At 40.1% G+C, this 24,880-nt stretch overlaps 1 protein-coding gene across 3 annotated transcripts in view; it reads right to left on the reverse strand.

Moving 5' to 3' along the window:
* Positions 1-24,880, reverse strand: part of LOC128753400 (microtubule-associated serine/threonine-protein kinase 1-like) — a 61,947-nt gene that overhangs the window by 13,043 nt on the left and 24,024 nt on the right. For all 3 annotated transcript variants that reach the window (XM_053855077.1, XM_053855076.1, XM_053855078.1), the window contains 13 exons: positions 15,481-15,569; positions 15,134-15,209; positions 14,991-15,063; positions 13,635-13,795; positions 10,957-11,032; positions 9,258-9,467; positions 9,065-9,166; positions 7,094-7,226; positions 5,163-5,230; positions 4,124-4,200; positions 3,689-3,897; positions 605-743; positions 92-224 (listed from right to left, as the gene is read on the reverse strand). In XM_053855077.1, the coding sequence (XP_053711052.1) occupies positions 92-224; positions 605-743; positions 3,689-3,897; positions 4,124-4,200; positions 5,163-5,230; positions 7,094-7,226; positions 9,065-9,166; positions 9,258-9,467; positions 10,957-11,032; positions 13,635-13,795; positions 14,991-15,063; positions 15,134-15,209; positions 15,481-15,569 (1,546 nt within the window). The remainder of the gene's footprint in view (positions 1-91; positions 225-604; positions 744-3,688; positions 3,898-4,123; positions 4,201-5,162; positions 5,231-7,093; positions 7,227-9,064; positions 9,167-9,257; positions 9,468-10,956; positions 11,033-13,634; positions 13,796-14,990; positions 15,064-15,133; positions 15,210-15,480; positions 15,570-24,880) is intronic.

The raw sequence follows: 24,880 nt of genomic DNA on the forward strand, positions 1-24,880 counted from the left end.
ACATGCTTCAATAAGGATTTGAATAATTTCATCCTGCGCACAGGTTTCTCATCACAGCATGGATTAAGTAAGAAGTCCGTCATTACAGTACCTGCTTATCGAGGAACTCCCTTGCATCCTTCTCAATGTGTCCCTCATAGAGGTTAGTTGTCAAGCTCATCAGGCCCATTTTGGACAAGCCAAAGTCAGTCAACTTGATGTGACCCATCGAAGTGATCAGCAGACTGGAAGATGAAGAAAATGTCATTTATTTTTGGTTGTTCACTGTTAACTATGACTCCAGTGCATCTGCTTTAATGTTAAACGCACCGCTATTGGCACCTTCAACAATGTCTGAAGGGTTTGTGCTGTTTGGTTTCTTTTACAGATAAAGTAAAAGCAACCATCAGTTGTTAAAGGTTCAGGAGAGGCTTTTCTGTTACATACAGGTTATCATGTACACACCATGTCATCACTGAGAAGATTTGAGGTTTTCCAGCCTCTGTATATTTAAACTGAATTAACCTCAATCCACTTACTCGGCAGGTTAAAAACATAATGAGCCGACACATTAAACACAGCAATATTCTGAATATATTCCGCTGGATGCAGAACGTAGACTCACTTGTCAGGCTTGAGGTCTCTGTGCACGATGCCGTAGTTGTGCAGGTACTCCAGAGCGAGAACAGTCTCGGCGAAGTACATCCTTGCCAACTCCACAGGCAGAGCCCCGATGTTCTTCAACAAAGTGGCACAATCACCACCTGCAGAGCAGAGAAAGAGCAGACTCTGCTCAGTGAAAGACACATTCAGCTGCTACACACTTGGAAAAACGTTTTTGTAAAGTTTGGTAACACATTACTTAAAGGTCTTATTTACAATGCATTGCTAGTACATTTTTAAGACAACGCATTTATAAGACTTTACATGTTATGAATATTCATAATCATGTATGGTAACATTAAAAAGTTTAACCACATAGTATATTATTAGAAAATGGATAACTCTTCTTTCAAATTCTGCACCCAACTTAATAACCTCTGCCAATAACCCCTACAAATGCACTGATGTGAAATGAATGTAGCAATAACGCATTGCAGATGAGACCAGGTGCAACAAAACAAAAACATTTCATTCTGGAATTTTGAATGATTATATAGTAATATACATTTTGAATAAACATCAAAACATTTATTTGGTGTTAGCGTGAACAACATGACAATCTCAGTCAACAGACTGTGATATTGGTGAAAAGCAAAAATATTGCATAAGTGCTTCATACTTCTTATGTAAGCATCAAGTGTCTTCTTCGTTTAAAAATATTTTCCTGTATAATGAATGATAGCCAGTTATTACAATGCCAGTCAGCCTCTAAGAAAACTGTAAGCAAATGTAGCAAATCATTTGAAGTTGGCTACATGCTAAACGCTAGAGCTTTTTTCCCCAGAGAATGCAATTTCTACTTTCTGGCAGAGCTCAATAAATATAAAAATCCATCACTGATACCCCTAAATCAGGAGTCACCAACATGGTAGCAAGCCGTTAAAAAAAAATAAAAATTTCAATTTTCATGTAATAACCATCTTATTATGTTTGATTTTGTGATTCCTTTTTTGTTACACCATTGGTAGTTTTTTATGAAAACCCAACAATGAGACAAGCATTTGAGACTAAAATTATTTATTATCCATTGTTTATTATGTGTTCAGAGGTGACTACTGAACCAATGGTGCCCTTGGAGTAGCTCACGGTTGCTAAAAGGTTGGTGACCTCTGCCTTAAGTTATGCAGTCTTGGAGACAGGATGCAAAGCCAAATATTTAATATATTGTTCCCCTGATAAATTCATAATAATGATAAACCTTTTGCCCCAGATTTTGGGAATGATAATCAGAAAAACAATTTGAAGCAAACCTAGTGCATCCCAAAATCCCAACTCCTCTCCGAGTCTCTGTATTCTCAGGTGTCACATTAACATGCAGGATGCGTGTCTCTTGTTGAATATGAAGTGATCGGATCTCATTTGCTGCTTCATATGCAAATAAACAGGTACTTGCGACAGCCAAGTGACATTTTGGGGCCATTTACATGAGTTTGTGAGAGCTTATTAAATACCTGCACCATCGGGACAGAACCGCAGACCTTTAATGAGCCTCTCCAAAGACAAGCTGAGCACATTAATTACTTTTAATAATTAACGATGGCAGACGCCGAGAACAGGATTTCACTGGATTTATCAATGATGATGCAAATAATTTTCATCCTCTGGAAAAAGAGGAGCAGATCGTCGTAAGACTGTCGGCAAAATATTATTCCAAATGATCCTTGCAGTTTCACAAAACAGTATTGCTTCAGAATTGGAGTCAAAAAGCGTGTATGGCCATTTTACCATGGGAATTTTGCTTTAGTATTGCACCCAATTATGACAATGAAAAATGAAAATGAATTGATAATTCCTTCACCTTCAGTCATTCACTGACAGTGCAATGATTGAGACAGAGCTTGTGATCAGTTCTTATCATGGACCTCATCGAAATGTAAAAAACACAAGCAAGTAAACTCAGTGATTTTCAGTTAAACCATAAATCAAATGTCCAGCAATGTGGCCAGCAACAAAAATAACAACTCTAAATATTTAATTCTGCAAGCCTTTGACACACATCTTTGACACCATCGCGGGATTTAAACAATCCTAGCTGCAAATATGAAGCCTGATGTAGCTTCTACCTCACACAAGCCGATGGTGCACACATTTGTGACGTTTTTCCATCAAAGTTTGGAGTAGAGAATGAAAACTGCCCATAGGTTGAGGAAAGTATGGAGGATGTGGTTCAGTAGTAGAGAGCTAGCGAGCAAATTTGACTGACTCAGATTCAGAAAAGGGGATATTCACACTGATGATGGTCGTACAGAGAGGCAGAAAGTGATGCACAGATTCAGCAATGCTTCGGTGCATAATGAAAGCAAGTCTGTCACAGTCTATAGCAAAACATGCTGGTGCTTTGCTGTGTCCGCCGGGGACATGGTGGAGGCACAGTTAGAATGGTGATGGAAGTGGCGGGACCGTGGAAAAAAACACGGAAACAGCAGGCTCAGTAGAAGCCGCAGAGAGAAGACTGCAGTGGCCGTAAACAACAAAGTTCCCCCGAGCCATCAGCTTCAGAGATGAGGCTGAGTATCTCCATTTTATGAGATGAGCATCTACAAAAGTATGTAATTCACTTTGGCCACCACCAGGCAGGGTTTCCGCTGCATGTAAACCATCATGCAGCACCGCCACACCTTCTCTTTTAAAAGAAGGACTCTCACATGATCAAACGTATTAATACGAGGTGGAAACATGGAAACAAGCAGAAAACGCATAACGCATCATGGAGATGAAGATGATTATGGTGGTTTTCAACGGAAAAATCCTGATCATGATAACTAAATGAGTCGGTTGCTCCAGGAACTTGAGTCGTAACATTAACCATTCAAACCAGGCTAGGTCATCAAAGCAATATACAGGGGTAGGACAAAATAATAGAAACACCTTAAAGCTATTATTTTGTCCAACCCCTGTAAATAAAGCTTTTCGATTAACATGGTCTATCATTTGCTATTCTAACCAAGCAAGATTGTGGACATGATATAGGCACAGCTGACCTGAGAAAAAGCCTTGAGCCATCACTAGAAATACAGTTATGACTGTATAAAGCCAATCTGCCCACCTTCCACGTACTCCATGACCATGCACAAGTGCCTTCGGGTTTCAAAAGAGCAGAACATGGAGACGACAAAGGGATTCTCAGCAAAGGTGAGGATGTCTCTCTCCACGAAGGCCTGCTGGATCTGGTTCCTCAGGATCAGATTCTGCTTGTTGATCTTTTTCATGGCGAAACGCTGACGTGTCTCCCGGTGTCGCACCAAGTAGACAGCGCTGGGGAGATGGAGAGACAGCAGAGAACAGCCATGGAACACAACTGCTCAGTATCACGGACGAAAGGGAGGGGAACTAATCCAGACAGAACATTCCAAACAATGTCATATCTCCACAGCTTGATTTCATAGCAATGCAAGGAAGATGTGTATTTCAAGCAAAACACAAAACTAAATGTAAAACTATATGTTAAATTATGTATATTGTTTAGGTGAACGCCTCTTACCCATAAGCTCCGTTGCTGATCAGTTTGATGCTTTGAAAATCTTCCTCTGTGGGTGGCTTCATGGCTCTTCCCTTCCCCTGCAGACAGAAATATCTTGATCAATAAAATTACATTTCAAGGGAAAAAAAGTGCACATTATCATCGGTGTATTATCGGTGTTGCATGTTACACTTAGTGAAATAAGGAAAACAAAAATAGTTAATTCTAAATAACATTAATATATATATACAATGGGTTGCACTTGTAGCATTTTTACTAAATATTCTGGAAGTATTCTGGATTTTCAACATGATTGGAACTTTCACTGTAGACCAGAGGTGGGCAGTTAAATTTCCTAAAGGGCCACATTATAAACTGTGACAGCAGTGAGGGGCCATCATGCCAAAAGGAAGGCGGCGATGACTAAGAAACATGACGGGACAAAAAAAATCTTACGTAACAAAGAACGAACCATTCAATGGAAGCAAAGATATTAAGTGCAAATATGGCATGAAACCTATAAAAATATTGCATTTATTAGGCAATTATGCAATTTAAGTTGAATATAAATAATGAAACTAGAGCAAAAATATCTATGAAATATTAAAAGGAAATTAGAATATATATTTTCAATTTTCTTTTCATGTATTTTGAGGAACAAAAAATACTCACTAAAATAGCAGATGAAAAGAAATTTAAGTCCTGAACATGTTATAATCACTCTTGAAATAGTAATGCTAAGAAAGAAACAAGACAAAAAATAGTCCGAAAAATGACTACTTATCAGTTGTATAGTTTTAGTCCGACCTCATGAGGGCCGCAAAAACACAGGAAAAGGGCCGCATATGGCCCCCGGGCCGCACTTTGCCCAGGTCTGCTGTAGACAGTGTACAAATCTTGTTTGAAAAAACTACAGCAGTGATGCATGTACCTCCTTTTAAACATGATCCAGCTGTTAAATGTCATAAACACATTCACGTTATTGAAGGGAATGGAACAGTAACCACCATCCTCCTCTGCCTAGTGTGTGATGCAGATCAAAGAATGTTTTCTCCATCACCTCTGCTGAGTCATCGGTCTCTGGAGTTTGTGGACCCTCGCTGTCGTAGTTGTCAAGGCTTACGATCTCTGCAAAAACATGGAGGTGAGGAAGCAAACCTGACAGGTAAATCAAGAAGAAACCAGTTTAGAGCAGGAACGTCAGACTTGCGCTGCGTGTGGAGCCATTTTAGACAAAAGGCTTCCTCGATTTTAATAACGGCAGAGATTCATGACTCAGCACAAACCCTTAAATCCCCTCATCAAGTTTTCTTTCCGCACGTCTCACCACCTACTTCAGAGCTCATCAGCTTCTTCTTATTGTTCTCTTTGTAAGCGACGGCAGTCGAATGCAATTACTGCTCCCAAAGCAAAGTGAAATGACAGAGGGCTGAAATCGCTGCACAAAGCACTGACAAATCCACACAGTCAATCTCCAGTGAGGAAATGTGACATTTGTATTCCAGGGTGTGATGATGGATCGCAGTTTGAAAATGTGTGCATAATTTGCTTAAAAACATGAGTCTATTTAAACACTAGCAAGACCTCTTTTATCTTCTCAGTCAACTGGAGCTGCAACTGTAAAGAAACGGAACATGATGCAGCAGCAACCGGAGCGTTTTGGTTCTTCTTAGAGGCTAACGTCAGCATACTTATTCATGCTTGGTGTGAAGAGCTTGAAGATTACATCTTCATCATTGACCTTCACTCACACCAGCTTGGTACCTCGGTTTCCAACGTCCCGGACTTCGAATTGAAATCAAAGTCCGGAATTGGATTTCGAACAAAAACTTCGGGATTTTTTTGCTTCGGATTTCGAACCAAAATCCAGAGCTCAAACGCCCCCGAAAAAAGCCAGAAAAAACATAACGTGCGCAGACCAATCAGCTGACCCACGACGTGTTATTGTGTATAACGCAGCCTCTGTTTGCAGATGTGTCCCGTTAGCTACATTTACTGACTGTTTTTTCTTCATATTGAGGTGTAAAACCTTTCCTGTCTCCACACTGGACCGTGGTCGAGTGTCACAGGGGAGGTGCTCCTCCACACCTCCGAGGCTGGAGCGCTCTCCAGGGTTTGATGTCCTGTTGTGGGCTGGAGCTGGGACAGGGATGAGGCGAGTCTCGGACAGAGCGTTACTTGGTTTACGACCTTGTCACAGCCAAACTGCACAGAAGCGCACATTCAGAGCTGGACACGCACCGGGCACCTCTTCACTTCTGGAGAGACGTCACTCACTCAGCAACCCCTCCCACATGCAGCGGCCACACACATAGACGAACAGCGCACCTGCAGCAGACACTCTACATTCACTCCTACAAAAGCCTATTTTAAGGCTTGGAACGCATTATTTGTTTTTCCATTAATTGTAATGAGAAAAATCGGTTCAGATTTCGAACAAATCGCTTCTCGAACGGCCGTCTGGACCGGATTGTGGTCGAGAACCACTGTATTTCAATTGCGCAGTCGGTTACTTCAACAACTGTTACCACTTGGAAGGTGTGAAATGGGGAGAAGCTATTCCAGTGTTGGCTACAAAAGTGTTCACAGTAAAGAGGAAAACAGAATCTGAACAGAGAGAAGCTAAAGACGTATCTGAACACAAACAAACCATGAGATGGGCAGTGCCGTTCTGAAATGGAGAGAACCCTCAACTAACTCATGCTAATGAATAGCTGTTTCAAGTATACAGTATACAGAAGTTTTGGCTTCACAAATGATATAGGCGCCATTGAATGAGGCTATGTTGACGAAATAAAACATGTTTCCATGTGGGTCTGACAGGGTGGTATGGTGGGTTGCACTCAGTTAAGATGTGGATGAGAACTGTTGGGAGTCAATCATTCTTCCAAACTTGCTTAGTGCAGCTTTAAGATGAAAGAAAATCCAATATCTCAAAGTCAATATTCAGCCTTCAGCTGATAAACAGAGATATTGTAGTGGCTCTTTTACCCTCCAGAGGATCCCTAGTGAGTCCCAGCTGGCTGATGATGTATCGTGGGATGTCGGCCTTCATCAGTTGTCCTTCTTTAGCGTGATCCTCCGCTGCTTCTAGCAGATGGTAGAACTCTTCAGGGTTGAACTCCTGCAGTTTTGGGTTAAAAAGACCATCTGAATTTCCTCATCATAATTTTCAAGATGGTGCGGCATGTTTTGACCTGGTTTCTGCTTGAGAAGTTGGCAAAAGACACAGGCTGAAATAGACTATTTGATGGAATTTAATATTATGTTATTGGTCTGGTATTAATGCTGATGACATATTAGTGCATTAAAAAAATGATTTCCATTATTTAATTGCTGCCCTTTTAATGTGACTTTTACAAAACATCATCCAGAAACTTTATTTATGTACTTCACTTAATCAAAGTCATCTGATAAATCGGCCTGTAACTCCAGATTACTTCAGTGCCAACATGTTTCCCTGTCGGCAATAAGCCTTTTAGTGACTTCCACTGGGATTCAGTTTCATTCCTGTTGATAGGAAAAAGCACTTTGATTGGAAAGCAAGGCCTGAGGCAGACGGGACCGTTTCCTCTTAAACCTGCATCCTCTGGAAAGAAAAAGGGCAACAGTTGCTGCAATCCTTGCTCCTCAGTTCCAGGATTATATGCCAGTCTGCACACCAGACTCTGACTCACCTTCAACTTGATCACAAAGTGACCTGTTCAGTCACCAGCTACGAAGGATCGAGTCTGTCTTTGATAATCTCAGGCATCTGAGGTCCCTGCGACCCGATCGACATTTCTGACGGTCACCATGGCAACGGAAAGATGAGCCATGGGGCCGGAGAGAAAAGACTTCTCTGAGCATTTGAGGACATCAATCATCAAGGTAAGGTTAAACTTCCAGTTTACACACAGAGGCTGGTTTTTAGCTGGAATGACCGACTTGGTACTCACAAGCCAGAAGTAAATAACCTTTCCAGTCGACTTATATCATATTCAAATTGCAACATTGGTTGGCACTAACTAATGAAATCAATATTTATTGGCTTGTTTTTCGATTTATAAATGAATGCCGGTTTTGGGACAAGATAAAAACATTTTACCCAGTCACACATCTTCCTCCTATCTCACGTCGCCTGCTCTGCTTTAATAAATATTACTTTCAATAATCACTACCTTTTCAATTTTTCAACAGATGAAGCTATAAATCAGAGAGAAAATCAGACTCGGGCAAAGTGCAGCCTGCCTGTATTTACGTGGCGCTCATCATTCATTCGTATCTGAATTTAAAAAAAAAAGAAATATCAGGGTCTCATCTTATTTTTTTACCATTTTGTGTTTTAGCGGACATTTATTACACTCAATTAACTACTTTTTCATCTGTGTATTCACAGCATACTCATTAGTGTCTTGTCAAGATGAACTAGATTTTACCCTGGAATAGCGAAAGTTCACTCTAAATAACACCATATTTACCAAGTATTAACCATAAATAAACAAGTAATTACTTTATTGATATGTGTTCCCCAGTCTAAAGTGTTACCTAATGTTTATCTTCCCCCACAGCTATTAACAGTCATATGTTAAATTAAAACACATATTCTTTATGAGTAATGCCAGTATTGTTTATCCCTTGCAATAAATTAATAAAGAGCATTAACAAAAATCCTCTGTTATAAAGTGCCTTTATATCATAAATGAAAAACATATTTAAGCAAGTGCGTAATTAGACATTTTCCAAATTTTCTCCTTGTTTTATGACAGTTTTGTAAGTTAAATCAAAGACTTTTTTCACCAGCCTTTCTGCCTTGCAACAGTCACAGTAAGTAATGAAGCCCCTTCGGAAATGTCACTGCCCACCCGTGGACTACAGTACATGTTAAAAAGTCAGGTTGGCGAGATCAAAATAAAAAATTACGAAAACGTCTTGCAGTCCAGGACACGGTGAAATCAGTGCACACTAGACGGTCCGACTCACCAGACATTCCAGCAGCCTGGCTGGTCGTGAGATGATAATGAAGAGTTTCTTGACTAGCTCAGTGATGAAGGTGAGTTCAGGACTCTCAGAGCGCTCATAGGCCTGCAGGTGATAAAGACACGTAGTGTCAGCAGCATTGTTTTCTTGTTTGCTCTTGAGAGTAAAGAGAAAAAAAAAAAACGCTTCCCCTCACATCATTCAACAGCCTCTCCAGATTCTCCTGAAGTTCACAGAAGTACACGCCGGTGATCAGACCCTCGCGTGATTTGGTCAGGCAGTCTCTGGACATCTCTGCCACTTGGTGATGGATGAAGCTGAGGACCCCATCGGCAAGAGGTAGAACATTCTCCGGAGAGTAGTTTTGAATGACCTCAGACAGTCTCTCCTCCATCTGAGCTGTAGCCTTAAAGAGCGGAAACCACTTTATTAATGCAATGAAACTGACAATAAATAAACACAGGTCACAACAGTTTACAATCACTAAATTCAGTTACATTTAATTACTTTAAAAGGTATCAGGTATGAGACACATCAATGCTTTCCTTGACATTATCATGTACAATAAGGTGTCACCCTCATTCCTGAAGAAACTGGGACGACAGAACACACATTTCAAATGACTGGAAGAGCTACAAGGCCTTCTGCATGATGATACTCTATGGCTACAATTTTACAGCTATAAAATCTAAATAAATCCAGATGACCATGATAAAACAGTAGGAATAAAAGGGTTGAATCCATCCTTGAGATCCTTTAACAATCCAATTTTACTAATACTGCTGTTTAGCAAGTACGAAAAAACCTTGGCCCTGAAGAAAATCACTGACACGTGTCACAGCGGCAGTTGTACTATTCTTATCCAGGAGTCACACGTGTTGAAACATCTAGCACGTCATGGCGCCGTTTTCACACCATTTCACAAACATCCCTCTGCTAGTTGCAACTTCAGAGTGGCTCAGAACAAATATTACAGCCTTGTTGACAATGTGGCAAAGAGCCATTGATTTTGTCTCCTTGGCTATTTATAGCAAAGAACTTTTTGCCTGGATCAAGAGCTGAAACAAAAATCATTTTGTGGCATTTTTAGGGCATTGCGAGGTTCAATGTAGAGACATTATGCCTTTTAGAGGACATGTAAAAATGATTTAAAAAAGATGTGACGTAAGTAAAACACTGCTTTAATGAAGATTAAGCTTGGAACAGACGTGCTTAATCATGGCTTCTGACTGATTGTTTGTATTACATTTGTTATATTAGTGATATTAGTATTGGTTTGATGTTAGAGACTTCAAAAACGGTTTATTAATGAGGCATCCCTAACGGCAAGATTCAAAACTGTGACACAGTGGAATACATCAAGGCAGAGTATTGTCAGAGATGACACACGATCCAACACCAAAATGTGAAGCTAGCTATACAAATATCAAGGCAAAAACAACAGTGAACAGAAACATAAGAGCAAAAACCAAAATAGGATTTAAAAAAATGCTCAAAAACAAAAACGACAGTTATCAATTGGTTTATTTATGTAACGCCCCCTAATAAAAACCAGCACTAATATATATATATATATATATAACCTGGAAAGGAGAGCACAATCCTAAGAGCAAAAATAACAGCAAACAAATGAAGAATGAAGCCGATTGTGGAACACAGATACTGTAACACCAGGGGGGACACTTTATTAGACTGCATAAAAATATTGATGATTTTCAACTAGTGTCAATACAACACTTGCACAAAAGAGTTACTATTAACACATATCTTTCTCTAGCCAAAGCACCACAAAATCCTAACTTACATTCTACTAATTCCTTATTTAATCAGATGCAAACTGGATTCATCACATGCGTTTGTTTGCACGCTGCAGTGTTTGTTAGAGCGGAGCTGACCTTGGGGAAGCGATCCTTGTAGACATGGTTCATCATCACTATTTCATTGTCGTAGCAGGACGGTGAGCGCCCCGGGCTGCCGAGAGACAAACACACAAAGCAGCCATGTTACAAAAAAAAAAAAGCCCTGATGGAGAAAATGAAACAATGAAGCCCTGAAAGAAAATCAATCTTCACAGTTCGAGCTGAGGATTAGCAGAATTTCTTTCTATGAGCAACACAAATCTGATCTAATATTCACTTTGGTCCTTTAATGGACAAAGCGTCAGAACATGGGGACTGGAGGCTGCATTCAGCCCTGATGAGGTCAGTGTGTCTGTTTTCAAGTCGGTGATGCAACGTTGACAATTTTTGCAGTTCATGATGAAGACTTTTTATGTAACACATTGAAATAAAAGTGGTACAAACACATACTTTGTTGTCCATCCATTACTTTAGTTTATCTTCATGTATGGCTTGATGTGTCTTATTTTCCCCATTAACTCCCACTTGTAAATAATAACATATGATCCTCTATAGGATGTTTCCACTGTTAGTAAAGTTTAGTCAGGTAAACAAACAATAAATATTGGTTTAATTAACAATTTTTACTTGAGTGGTGTGTTTTTAAATTTTTAAATGTGGTGTGAAAGGTACGGTATGTGTCCTTTGATGTTCTAACATTTTGGGTCGCATTTCTCCGATCAGGGCGGATTGTGCTAAGAAACTGATGACATCACGGCTAGTTGACAAATTTAATCGTCGATTATAGTCGACTACAGTCGACTAGTTGTTGCAGGCCTACTACCTGTGACTTGAGCTTGACAATGACAGATAGATCATAGATGACAGTTATCATCATATAAACTCTCTGAATTTGGGTGGATGAAAAAAAAATCTGAGTGCATCTTAATGTTAGTGCATCAATGGTATGTTTGAGTTTGATATGTTGTCAAACGCAGTAAACAAAAGGACTTAACATTTACAGTAGAACAGATCGGCTCGTCTGTCTTCTGCCTGTGAGTTGGCGTGCACGTCAACAACATGCAGCATGCTATTGTCTGCCTTGATGTTTCATGACAAGACAACAGAAGGCCCTGCAGTAGGACCAATGGTGCACATTGACTAAATCAGAATTCATGGCCTGACACCATGCATTGCTTTCTTAAGCCCCACAGGTCAAGAGATCAGTAACACCCAGTTAATTCTAGTTCAGGAGAGCACATTGCTGTTGTGTACAATCTCATTACAGTTTCCTTCCATGTGTGATGTGATATGAATGCTCTAATCAGACATGTCAAGGTGCACAATAAGCTGATTTTCTATACTCACGCCTGAGGACAGGATGTTATCTAGGCCAACGTCTGCCATGGAGATTAATATGAATACTGATTTGTGGTGGCTTGCTGTGTAGCCAGGGCATGTTGCTTCCAGAGGGGAGGGCTAATAGGTGTGGTTGAACTCCTGAGAGCTCTGCAAATAGAGTAGCTGCAGCTCCTCAGTGAGTTAATGCCAGTATCGAGAAGAAGCATTTAGAGCCTAGGTATTATCATTCATTGGAATTAAATCTTTATAGAATAGCAACAGCTGGCTCCAGTCAGTCCACATAAAACACTCAGTCCAAAGTAGCTAAAAGAGAAAGTTCACTGCAGAATGTCACTATGCTTTGTGACAAATCGATGGAACATAAACAAAAAAAATCTGTTTATGGTTTACTTTTTTTTTTACATTATTTCATGCATAACAGGGGACTTTCACAATAAAAAAAATTCACTTTTCACAATACGGACTTTCAAAAGTGAGATCACATGTTATAAAATTGGTTATATGATTATATGGTACTGTACATTGTATTCTAAGCAATACATTTTCACAAAAAGGTCAATTCATGAGAAAAGTCATTATTTGCCAAACTAATATGAAGCAATTCATGCAGTGAATGTTTGAGAAAATAACGGAAAAAAAGAAAATGGAAGTTCTTAGTGATGCACAAGACATTATACTGGCTAATGAAAAAGGGAAATTATTTCTAAATCAACAGTTTCATGAGGGCCACATAAATACAGGCAAAGCATGTGGCCTCAGAACAGCACTTTGCCCACGTCTGGTGTGGAGAGGTAGAAAGGTCGGTGCTGTGTGTTCATTGATGTGGATATCTCACAGTCATAATGAAGACACACCAGGTTTACGTGTAACCTATGAGGCTACTCTCACCAGTGGTCACAAGCCTTGAGGTAGTACACTTCAAGACATCATAAACAAGAGGCCGGGTGTCTGGTCTCACTCTTAAAGCTGTGTTGAAAATCTTGCTCATTCATTTGGCTCAGACCAAAACCACTGCTCCCCCGCATTGAGAGAAGCAGATAGCTCAGGAGAGCTAGGATGCCAGCCAGACACATGTTCGACTTGGGAAAATCTTGCCGATAGACCCAGAGATCACGCCTCAATTTTTCTCATATTGAGCTGAAGAAGGTTTTTGCGGAGAGCGAGGTCTAGACCTCTATTTTTAGAAGCCTGTCAGCATAGTCCTGCCTCAGTAGTGGAATAAATTGGACATCATTTTCTGACAGTTGATTGAAATGTATGTGCTAAAATTCCATTTACAAGAAAAGAAAACATTTAATTCCATAGTGGTATCTAAGTTTAATAAGAAGCGATACATCAAAACATTGACAACATTGTTGTCAACCTTGACATACCTGAGACTACGAGAGCGAGGTCGAACATGTGGTGAGCGCCGCCCACCATCGTCGTCTGTGATGCTCTCTGTGCTGCCAAAGTGTTTGGACAAGAAGTGTAACTCATCCATGGTGGGCTGGAAGGGAAGCTGGTGCAAGCGCTCCTGAGATGAGCTGGATGACTGCAGGGGATCAGACACAGAGACCTGTGTAAAGCTGTTGTTAAGGTAGTTATAGATACAGAAGGAAGGCGACAGATAAGAATCACAGTGTGAGAGAAACTGGGTTAAACAAAAGGGAGTACATCTAACGTGGAAAAAAAATGCTAGATACGATCATTAATAAAAATATTGGATGCCTGCGGAGCATAAGAGCAGCTCTGCTGGCTCTCCGCTGACAGTGAGTTTCCCCTTCTGTGAAGGAGAAGTCTGGATCAATGGGAGCTTTAAAAGAACACATATTCTCCAGGATTACTGGTGTTGATGTTGGCCACAAAGAGTGCAAGAACAGGAGGCAAAAAAACGATGATGTTGCAGTCAAAAGACAGACAGATCCAGCTCAGATATGGAAAACGCTGCTGGGAGTCCCAGATGAAAGCTCCCACTTTCATGCTGACACAGATTCTCCTTCCAAGAGGCTTCCACCATCTTCTACGGTAACCTATACATTGACTGAATCTGTACCTCTCAGGAGTACATTTAGTCTTTTCTGTCTTTCAACCGAAAATCTATCTAAAATCTGGAAAAGGGAAATCCAACAGTGTTTTTTCCTTACAGACTGCTCCTGTCCTTGTTTCGCTAATCCACATCTCAGTGTAAATAACCTGGTAATAGCTTAAAGGCAAGGAACTAAGATTCCATTACAGTGGCTTTAATAAGAATCTGAAGAATCTACTTGATAATATCTTACCAACTAATTTGATATTTTCAGTCCTGTGGAACATGTGATACACTTGTGCACTGTGCAAAGTGTGTACTGTACGTGTGTGTGTGTTGAGATGGGACTGAGCCGTGTAATCACTTTAGAGTGAAGCGAACAAGAGTCGCTCTTCGATGATGGGGATTCATGGCTCAGTAGAATCAGGTTTTTTGTTCTTCACAAAACCTAACCTCATTCAGAAAGAGGAGAAACCAAGGTCACTGGTCTTCCACAGAAGTAAATTATGTTCTAGGGACATAGCCGTCAATACTTTAATTGATTTAAATTGAATTGGGATTTAAACTTAAGGTCTGTTCATGTGATCTGATTTTAACTGACGTCAGAATATAATCTATTTTTTCGGCCACCAGGGGTCTATTTGCTTTTAGTTTAGTGCTCTAAATATGAAATATTTATTGTTGATAAAACCCTTAACGACAATTGGACTTCCTCTCTTACCGTAGAGCTTGGAGTATTGGTGCCATATCCTGAGGAGGGCAAAGAGGCCAAGGACCATCTACGGCCATCAGGTCTGGCAAAACAGAAAACAGATCAACGTCTTCAGGAACTTTTTAAATATGACTGAGTAAATGAATTCAAACCTTCTTGAGGAGGCGAAGGAAAAGTGGGCGGGGCCGCTCGGCGAGAAGTTGCGTGGACTGTCCAATGGGCTATTTCCTAGAAAAAGACACAAGAACCGATTGTTTTTGGAAAGATATATCAACCCATTTGGATCATCATTAACACAGTAACATAGAAGTACAACACATTAAACAATGAAAAATGGCAGTACGCTTCACCATCTTAAAGCGTATTAATTGGAGGTGTGAAAAAATTAAATAAAAATAAATATACAATTATTTATTTCTAAAGTTAACTAAGTAAATGAAGAATCATGATAAGAAGAGACATGGACTGAATGTTCTGTTAAAGGTATCTAGTATCCAACCTATGTGTCCAGGCAGTGGGGAGTGGGGTCGTGGCAGCGTCGGTGATGTGCTGGTCAGGATGAGACTTTTCCTGTTACTAGTTCTGCAACTGCAACACAACAACAAACATACATTACTTTTCTTTTAAAGATGTTTCTGTGGCGTCTAGCTTGATCTATAAATCATCGATGAGGTGAAGAAAGCAAAGCGATTGGTTGTGTGTTTGTATATCTGATTGAAATCACAGGTGGACAGAGATTAAATAACACTTCCGGACTGCAATCCCATGTGACCACGGTGTTCTGTTGTCCATGACATCACAATATGACTGGAATGAGGAAGATAAAATCACAATAGACCTTGACTGAACCTCCCAGGAAATTTAATAAGGACCGCTGCAACATAAAATTCTATGATCACACAATCCACTGTGAGCCAAATACGATCTGAAGATGTGGACTTCTACAATCATTGTCTACCTTGTTTCCTGCCACGCAGGGATAGTGCAGACAGATCCATCTGAGGCTCATAAATTGTTTTATACTTTGATCAATACTAATTTCAACAGTGGGCCTGAATGTAAATTCATTTTCCTGTATTATCATATTTCATCATATGAGAAAAATAAGATATCACATTAGTATGAATACACTGTGACTTGCTCTTTATTCTATGCTTTCATTTAGCATGTTACCATGTAATTACCCACACATTTTCTCAATATCTTTGCTACTGAACAACAGTAGCTGCTATGTTTTTTGCTTCACTGAAATATTGGCTTGTATTCCAAACTGTCTTATTGTTGCCAGTGTGACACTCATGTGACATTTTCCTCCAGTGATGTTCCGAGGTGTGTGTCACAGTTGTTTGCCCATATGTGTCCTATGGTGGACCTATAGCTGTCCTTAATAAACAGAGCAATTTCACCATGAGGCTCTTCCACATCATGTACAACTGCAGTCCAACATATATATATGAGTCAGACCAGAGAGAAATGCAGGACAGGATCTCAATAACAACAGACACATGATAGTCCAATTTCGATGTCTGGACAAATATGAAAGTTGACATGCCATAGATCTCAGACATATCCTTGAGGCTGTGCTGACTATAACATAGACATCGCCCCACGTTCATGCAACTGTCAGCTCTTCCTGAGGACGAGATAAACAAAGAAAAGCATGGATTTGAAATAGAAAGAGCATTTTAGCATTCAAAGACATCACTTGCCGAGCAACTTAACAAACACCAGATGTGGTCATCTCATTAGTTACAGACAAACTATGATACTTTGTGCTGTGATTGATTCGTCCAAACACCTGCGAGAAAATGAAGCCAAGTCACGCAGCACGGTATCTGCCCCTAATGTTGAGCCGAAAGTAATGAGCCATAAGGATTTCATTTTTCTCTGGCAGTGAAGGGTGGATGTGCTGTTGCACAACTGAAGAGATAAAAGGCATTTTAATTATTTTTGCACAACAGCTGGTGAATGAGAAGAGCACCAGGGAAAATTTGCCTTCTTCTGTTCTTGGCTGAAAGGCTTGGATCTCCTCACTCAAAGCTCTGACTCGCACCCCTCAACTCAGAAACACAGTCGGGTTTTACTATTTCAGCTTATGAGAAATAAAAATATTGAGTCTTCAGTATTATGTGAGGACACTCGGAACCTTTTGCATGACTTCATTGATGGTCTGGATTTTTTTTCATCCACGTGCTACAGGTCTGCAAATTGTTTTGGGATATTATTTATTATTATCGGGATATATATAATGTGGATTCTTCAATAAGGTATGAAGCAGTGTGGGCAGGGTTGATGCTGGCACAGCACCAACTAGCAAGCTGCCATAAAAGGCCTACCTACAGTCCTGACATTAGTAATGCACAACATCTTTTGAGAAGTTCTTGTACCAGACTGTTCAGAGGTTTCCAGTGTGGCACTAGTCTTAAACCAAGGAAAACCTAACTACACACAAGTCTCATTAGGTGGCAAAATCTTTAGATCAAACCAAACACACCAGGATTATAAACCCTTTAAAACCAGCATAATAACTAACTGTCGATTAACTGTCAGTTTTAATGAAACATTCATTTGAGATTGTAGCATCATAGAAAAGTTGCTGACTAACTCATGTTATTCTTCTGCATAGATCTCTAAAACAACAACCTTCTTCTTCCATAAATTAAAAAAATCTTCTAACCCTTTAAAGTCATAACAAAAAACGGATTCCCTTATTGTTTCCATGAAAATAAACACTGAAAATACTGAACTAAACTTCTGTTAAATGCCTTAAAACCTTCAAAATGAAGCATTCCAATCCCTCTTAAACAAGCCTTTTCCTTTCCAGTGAATAACCTCTTATTTATTTTGGAAGTTGTTTCTTGTGCCTTTCAAAATATGTCTTTGTTTGGAAAATGTGAATCTTTCTGACTGCAGACGGAGGTAAAACGGGGGCATCGACAGACACCTAAAACGCACTTGTGTTCTGATCTGAAGACGTTTGTATCCTCCCTGTATTTTGCTGTCTCTTTACACAGCACTGGTTTCTAGAATAATGAGACATGAACCTACTGGAAGGATTCATCAGAGGCAGACCACCTATGTGGGCACCATCTTTGTGAGTCTATTGAGCCTGGCAGAAGAGCGTTTTAAAATATTTAAGGACAGTCCATTAACTCTGGATGCAGAACCTTGCTAAACACCCTTGTAACCACATCTCTGTGAAGATGGGAGCCGTGTTCTCATCTGATATTCTCTTGGTGTCACACACTGTAGCCAGTTATTTACGCTAAGGCTCAACAGCAGTAGATTCATTCTCACTCACTTTCAACCTTCAGTCGATGACACCCTCGTTGTCATTCCTGCTCTTTCAATCAAGGGCTGATTCACTAGAGCGTACATTCAGTAGAGCCGGGTGTATTCTTAGCTCCTGATTCATCATTCATCAACACACACCCTGCCAGCGCTTCATTAGGAAGTAAAGTAGAAAATCCCTCTGTGAATCTTGACTCTCCTTCCCTCCAACTAGCTGAAACTGTTTCTCCTATATTTTCCTCTTCATCTGCTGCTACCTGAAACGTTCTCATTCACTCCAGTGCGGAGACAGTCGAGCAGCTCACAGACGATCGACCAGAGTGACCAACGGCTGACGTATCAATCAGTAAAAAAAAATGTATCTCCATCATGAAAGCGCCTTCCAATATAGGACGAAGCGTTGAGCCCCCTAAATATCTATCCTGCCCTGTTGACTCCTCTCTCACATCCTCCTGTCAAGTGCTTCCTTTCCTCACCCCCTTATCAACACATCCTTATCAACTGGCTGCCTCTTTAGAGGCGATAGTGAATCATCAAGAAATCCACTTCCACACATCTGAAGTGTAGATCTAAAAATCTGCTTCCCGTTTTGTCCATTTCTCTCCAAGACACTGAAGCTTCTGGCTCTTATACAAGTTCTTAGTGGGACAGACAATATACTAAGATAAACCAGGAGTACAACACACCACTATCTTTGCAATACAATGCCAACTGCCCTTCAGATTAGTAGTAGTATTCCATGGTTTTACTGAAATAATTTTACTGGCTTCATGTTTGTTTTCAGGCAAAAAACAGGAGCTTATACGCACTGTCAATGGATAGTCAAAATCCTCGCTAAAAGCCTGGTCATATCTGCTTCACGGTGAACACCAAACAAGCCAATCTCATGCTCTTGAAGGTGTCGCAGCCTTTATTTCCAAACCTCAATCAAACAAGAACCTGAGCCACACGTATACCAAGAACGCAGGTATGAGTTTGTAAACACTGTGCTTGTATTAGTACTGATGTGATGAACTGCCGTGAAATTAGTTGGTTCCTGTTTAATCCAGCATATTCTGTATACTGTATATTCTGTGGTGACAGCGCATACAGAGCATAAGTCTGTGATGTGAAACAATTTAGCCCCAAATTTTTACTGATAGATGTTCTGGCTCCTTGTTAGTGCATATAAATTGTTTTGAGTATTTACAACAAGGCAGTAATTCTTAAATAAATACACAAATAGGGTCACCACCTTCACCTACTTCCTAAACGATTTTCAGTGGGAAACCCAGGTGTCCATTGCTTCAGCTAGAGCTATCACTCTTGTTATTTATATATATGTGTGATTCAACTTTTGCTTTCAGAAACAGAAAAAATAAAGTCATAATATTCAACACTATCATCGGCGCCAGTGATAGAATAGCAATATAAATTGAAAGGCATCCTCTGTATCTTTGCGGCAGAGGCATAACGTCCCAGCCTTAACATGCGACATATTTTTAAAATATGTTTTTATATGTCTATTACATGTATTCCTCAAGATAAAGAGCACCCCAACAGCTTCTACTGTACTAGACTCCAAATGCAATGGTCGATGTGAAAACAGTCTATGTGAAAACAATTGGAATCAAATTTGTATTTTGAATAACTATGGCCAGCAAACGCAAAACACTTAACTGCATTTTTTATTTTGTCTCTCTCCATGACTAAGTTTGGCACAAGGAATCATGAGATAAAAGTCCTGACTGCACTTTCAGATGTGTATTTCATTTTCCCTTCAAATTGTAAACTTCTCGTCCAGGTTGAGACTGAAGGTTAAACACTTTCAAAAATCCAAATAAGTCCCGATGCCTTATTTTATGACAAGCGAGTATTCAGAACAACATTGCTAGATTGCTGGAGTTTCTGCTCACAGAAACAACAGTGGAAAATATGCAATTTTAATAGTTGCTTACTACTTTAACTGACTGTTAATTTTTAATTTTAAAGTGTGTAAAGGAAACAGAGAGCAACTAGAGTTCAAGCTCCAGTGAGAACAAGACTCATAGTGGACTCAATATTAATAATCACTCGATAACCAGCTGGGAAGGAGGCAGAGAAATGAAGCGAGTCTGAGGGAGGGCAGCGAAGCAAGAGAATGTAACACAAAAAAGGCAGAATTAAATGGATCCTCTAGTCTGACATGCAGCAGAGTTTGTTTAATGCAAACGTGAAGCAGTCCTTTTATGGTAGCATTAACACAGTCCATGAAAAGCAGAACCAGATTCAAAGCCATCGAGTTCGGAGCAATCCAATCTTCCGCCAAAAGCCAGAAGTCTGGTGCAGCAAATCGGATTTTTAAGATGGTTATCTGACTTGAATGCTGCTCCAAGCATTTGCACAATAAAAAGGTTAAACATGAAAGTCGCTCTGCTCTCAGACATCTAGCCACTATTTTGTGGACCACACTAAAACTGACTTCAAGCAGGCACATGATTAAGGTTCCACTGCGGAGGAATAAACCTGCAGAACATGAAAGGAGAAACCAAATAAATGTCACTGACCATTCCTTCGATAAAGAAACTTTGTCAGAAGATGGCTGGTTTATATTTTAATTCAAGTTGGTGATCCACTTCAAGGAGTAACAACCTACATGAATCAGAAATGAAGAGAGCGTCGGCAGGATTTGATGTGTTCAAGTATGGCTCCATATAATGCTGCATGAAGATGGATAACAATCAGAGAGATAATATCCTATTCAGGTTATGTTTGGTGCGATTTCATCAGTAGAGAAGCACAGTAGTGACATAGTTATAATATATATACTATATATACAACACTTATATATATATACATACTTATATAAGTGTTGTTAAAAACAATAGACTGAACTAAATCAAGTATGGAACTAAGGAACTGAATAAACTATTCTTAGTTATTACATGGAAACAGGGGGAAAAAATTGTACAGAGTATGCATAACAATAGCATTTAAAAGTCCCACAGACCTTGTGCTTTGCAATGTGTAACTATAAAAGAATGAACAAATATAAATGGCAATAAGGGTGTCAATAAATATATTTGGAAATATGAAAATACAGAAATGTGTGCCATCAAATTATTAAAATTCCAAACTAATCGCTGAGTTGCTGTGGACTAATTGTGATGAAATACCACACAAATGTCACTCAATTCTAATACATTTTAATTTAAACAGGAAAGAAACAGTTGGGTTTTTTTTTTTCTTCAAAATATATATATATAAAAATGAAACGCTTTCATCGAGGCAAACGACTAGTTTGTTCTGTACTCAGTTTGGTCTGGGCTCGGTCCCAGTCTTGGTCTTGCCCTCCTCTTTAGCCTTGGCCTTGACTTGGGTTAGTCTCGACTACAACACTACATGCTCCTTCGCTTCCCCCAAAATCTGTCGTGTCAATATTACCTACCACAGTGAAGCTGCAGCTCCACATGTGTGTAATGGCTTGTCCACTGTTCAGGGAATGCAGAGCTGAGCGGTGGGAATGCATGGCTGTGTGTGTAAATGTGTCTTAAATCACAATGTCACGGTTATGACCACAGAACCTGAGTCGCTCCTGCCTTAATCTCGTTAAATTGAGTGTGTGTGTGTGTGTGTGGAAATGGGTCATGAGTTTGTATGCAGCACATTTCCATCTGGGAATCATAAATCTGACACTTCCTCGTCTTTCCCGGTTACCGGCAGACACATTGTCAGTTTACAGCCTAACAGTCTCCTCCTGAATCATCTGCCTCCTCCTTTGTTTTCAGGCAGATGGTGATATTGGGATTCACTGTGTCTTTTGTCTACGCATACATGAATTTTGAGTAGTACAGCATGACTATTTGTCTTTTCCCTTCCCAAACCAAATCCAGCTGGGTTATGCTTCTGGTAATAAATTGAACTCTTATCAAGTTTCAATGACAAAACAGTCCGTACACTGTTTGGTAATGAGGGTAACCATAGCAACACACTTAGCCGTAGATGGAGGGAGAGCAAACAGTGACATCTCCTACCGTTCTTCTTTATGTTTCCATCCCAGTGAACACAGAGAAACACACCACTTGTGTTCAACAAATAAAAGACAATCATTAGCCTGCACATCCTGAAATAAGACCTCGCTCAGCTGGCGGTACAAACCCATCAGCCCTTTTCCGTTGGTAGCACAAGGTGATGCTTCAGATGAATGCCACAGTAATAACCACACATGTGGCAGAGCTGAAGCTGGCTGGGGAGGATTCATGGCTTCGTTTGTCTCAGACGGGCAAGTAGACATCAAAGTCATAACATGCTTTACTTTGCATTCATGCTTTGGTTGGTTTAGATTTTTTACTGTCTTTACTGTTTACTGCAATTATGTGATTAATTGAGTTTGAATGACAACCAGGATTACGTCTGCTGTCGGAGAAATAAATAACAAAAAACATTCACTAAATCAACTGTCAGGAAAAGTTGTGAATTTCAGCAATAAATTGAATACTAGAAATCCAGGCGATAACATTATTGAATGACTGCTAGTCATGACTGTTGTATATACAATGACCTTGTGTTTTTCACACCGTTAATAAAATCATTTTCTGATTCCTTTAAGAATATCATGTGGGTTCTGAGTTTTCTCAAGAACTAAATGTTTTATGGATTATTAGACACACAGTTGTAAGAGTAAAAAAGCCAGAAAAAACATAAGGTGTGCGAACCGATCAGCTGACTCACAACGTGCTTTGTTATTGTGTATAACGCAGCCTCTGTATGGAGACGTGTCCCGTTAGCTACATTTACTGGCTGTTTTTTCTTCATATTGAGGTGTAAAACCTTTCCTGTCTCCGCACTGGACCGTGGTAGAGTGTCACAGGGGAGGTGTTCACTCTCCACACCTCCGAGGCTGGAGCGCTCACTCCAGGGTTTGATGTCCTGTTGTGGGCTGGAGCTGGGACAGGGATGAGGCGAGTCTTGGACAGAGCGTTACTTGGTTTATGACTTTGTCACAGCCAAACTGCACAGAAGCGCACATTCAGAGCTGGACACGCACCGGGCACCTCTTCACTTCTGGAGAGACGTCACTCACTCAGCAACCCCTCCCACATGCAGCGGCCACACACATAGAGGAACAGCGCACCTGCAGCAGACACTCTACATTCACTCCTACAAAAGCCTATTTAGTATCTTCTGGACCGGATTGTGGTCGAGAACCGAGGTACCACTGTATAGTAAACATACAGCCAGCCAAACGGATTAGCTGTCATGCTAATGAACAGGCTAATGTCAGCGAGCCATTTTGTTACACTGTCACACAGCCATAACATCTTCAATCACAACTGTCTGCTAAATGGAAAATAAAATAAAGCACATATGAAGAGAGTGAAAATGTATGTGCTCATGGTTTAAATAATCTGACTGTAATAATGTTTACACACACAAGATAAACTGCCCCTTTATCGTTGCATGTTCTTGTTTAGGTCCCGTTCAGTCAACACAGCACTCTGTAAAACATGTATTATAAATATAGTTTTATTATCTCAGTCTGTCTTGTTTCGAGATCGACTTCAGCCTCTCGTGAAAAAAAAAACATGAAAAATGACGCTTCAGTCCTGCTTTCTGAGTTCATTTTGTACAGTATGCATTGTTGATTGCATGGTGTATATTGCCACCCGTGACAACATATTTTCATGGCACTGGCTGTCCGCGATCCATCCTCGTAAACAAATGCACGTGTACTGGAGACCCAGTCATCACTTTGCAATTCCACTCTTCACTTGTCAGCGGAAAACAAATATTCTTTGACAACATAGTGCTGCTTTCAAACCATTAATAATTTTGTTCATCTACATGGAGCTACTTTTTTGTGTCACAATAGAAGCATCCTGTTTGATGAAATTGAGTTCAATCTGTGAGTGTAGAACAGGCAGTAGCATATTTAATTAAAGAAATCCGCAGGTGTCATTTCGGATTACCAGCAGAGGAAAACAGCACAGACACACAACTGAAGCCATAGCTAATCTCTGTCAGCACAGGGGGCTGTCATCAGCTGTAATAGTGCTGTTAGTGTGAGGCGGGGGGTCAGAAGTTAACTCTGTGGTAATGACTCATGCAGATGATGAGAAAATATCTGTTGGCCTCTGCGCACATGCTGGTTTCCAGCAAATACTATTAGGGATTCAGCGACAAAACATAAGTTATCAGCTAGTGACGTAGAGTACACATGTTTGCTTGAATTTGTTAGCTTGAAAAGTTATAATAAAAAATAAAACACAGGTACGACAATCACATGCAACCTGAGCATATCCTTCAGCAGGGCTTTGGACCGCAACATAAAGCAGGTCAAGGTTTCCATGTCATTCTAGATTCCTGAAAAACTTGATGATCTGACACCGCCTCCTGGCAGCCTCAACTACATGTGCTGCAGAAATGAGCTGTCAAAAGTGGTCAGGGAGAACGAGCAAATGTCAGAACTTCATCCAAAGCCTACACACAGAAAAGCAAAGCTCTTGAGACTCAAAAGGCCCCGAGAAAGCAGGCTCTGAACAGATGAGCTTCATCACAGAACTGAAGAAATTCTACTCTTCTCTAATTGCTGACTACTACAGTCTCAGGCAGAGCTTAACTGGCTCTTCCAAAGTCAAATGAAAGCCTTT

The sequence above is a fragment of the Synchiropus splendidus genome, chromosome 2 (assembly GCF_027744825.2).
Source record: "Synchiropus splendidus isolate RoL2022-P1 chromosome 2, RoL_Sspl_1.0, whole genome shotgun sequence".
Taxonomy (NCBI): Eukaryota; Metazoa; Chordata; class Actinopteri; order Syngnathiformes; family Callionymidae; genus Synchiropus; species Synchiropus splendidus.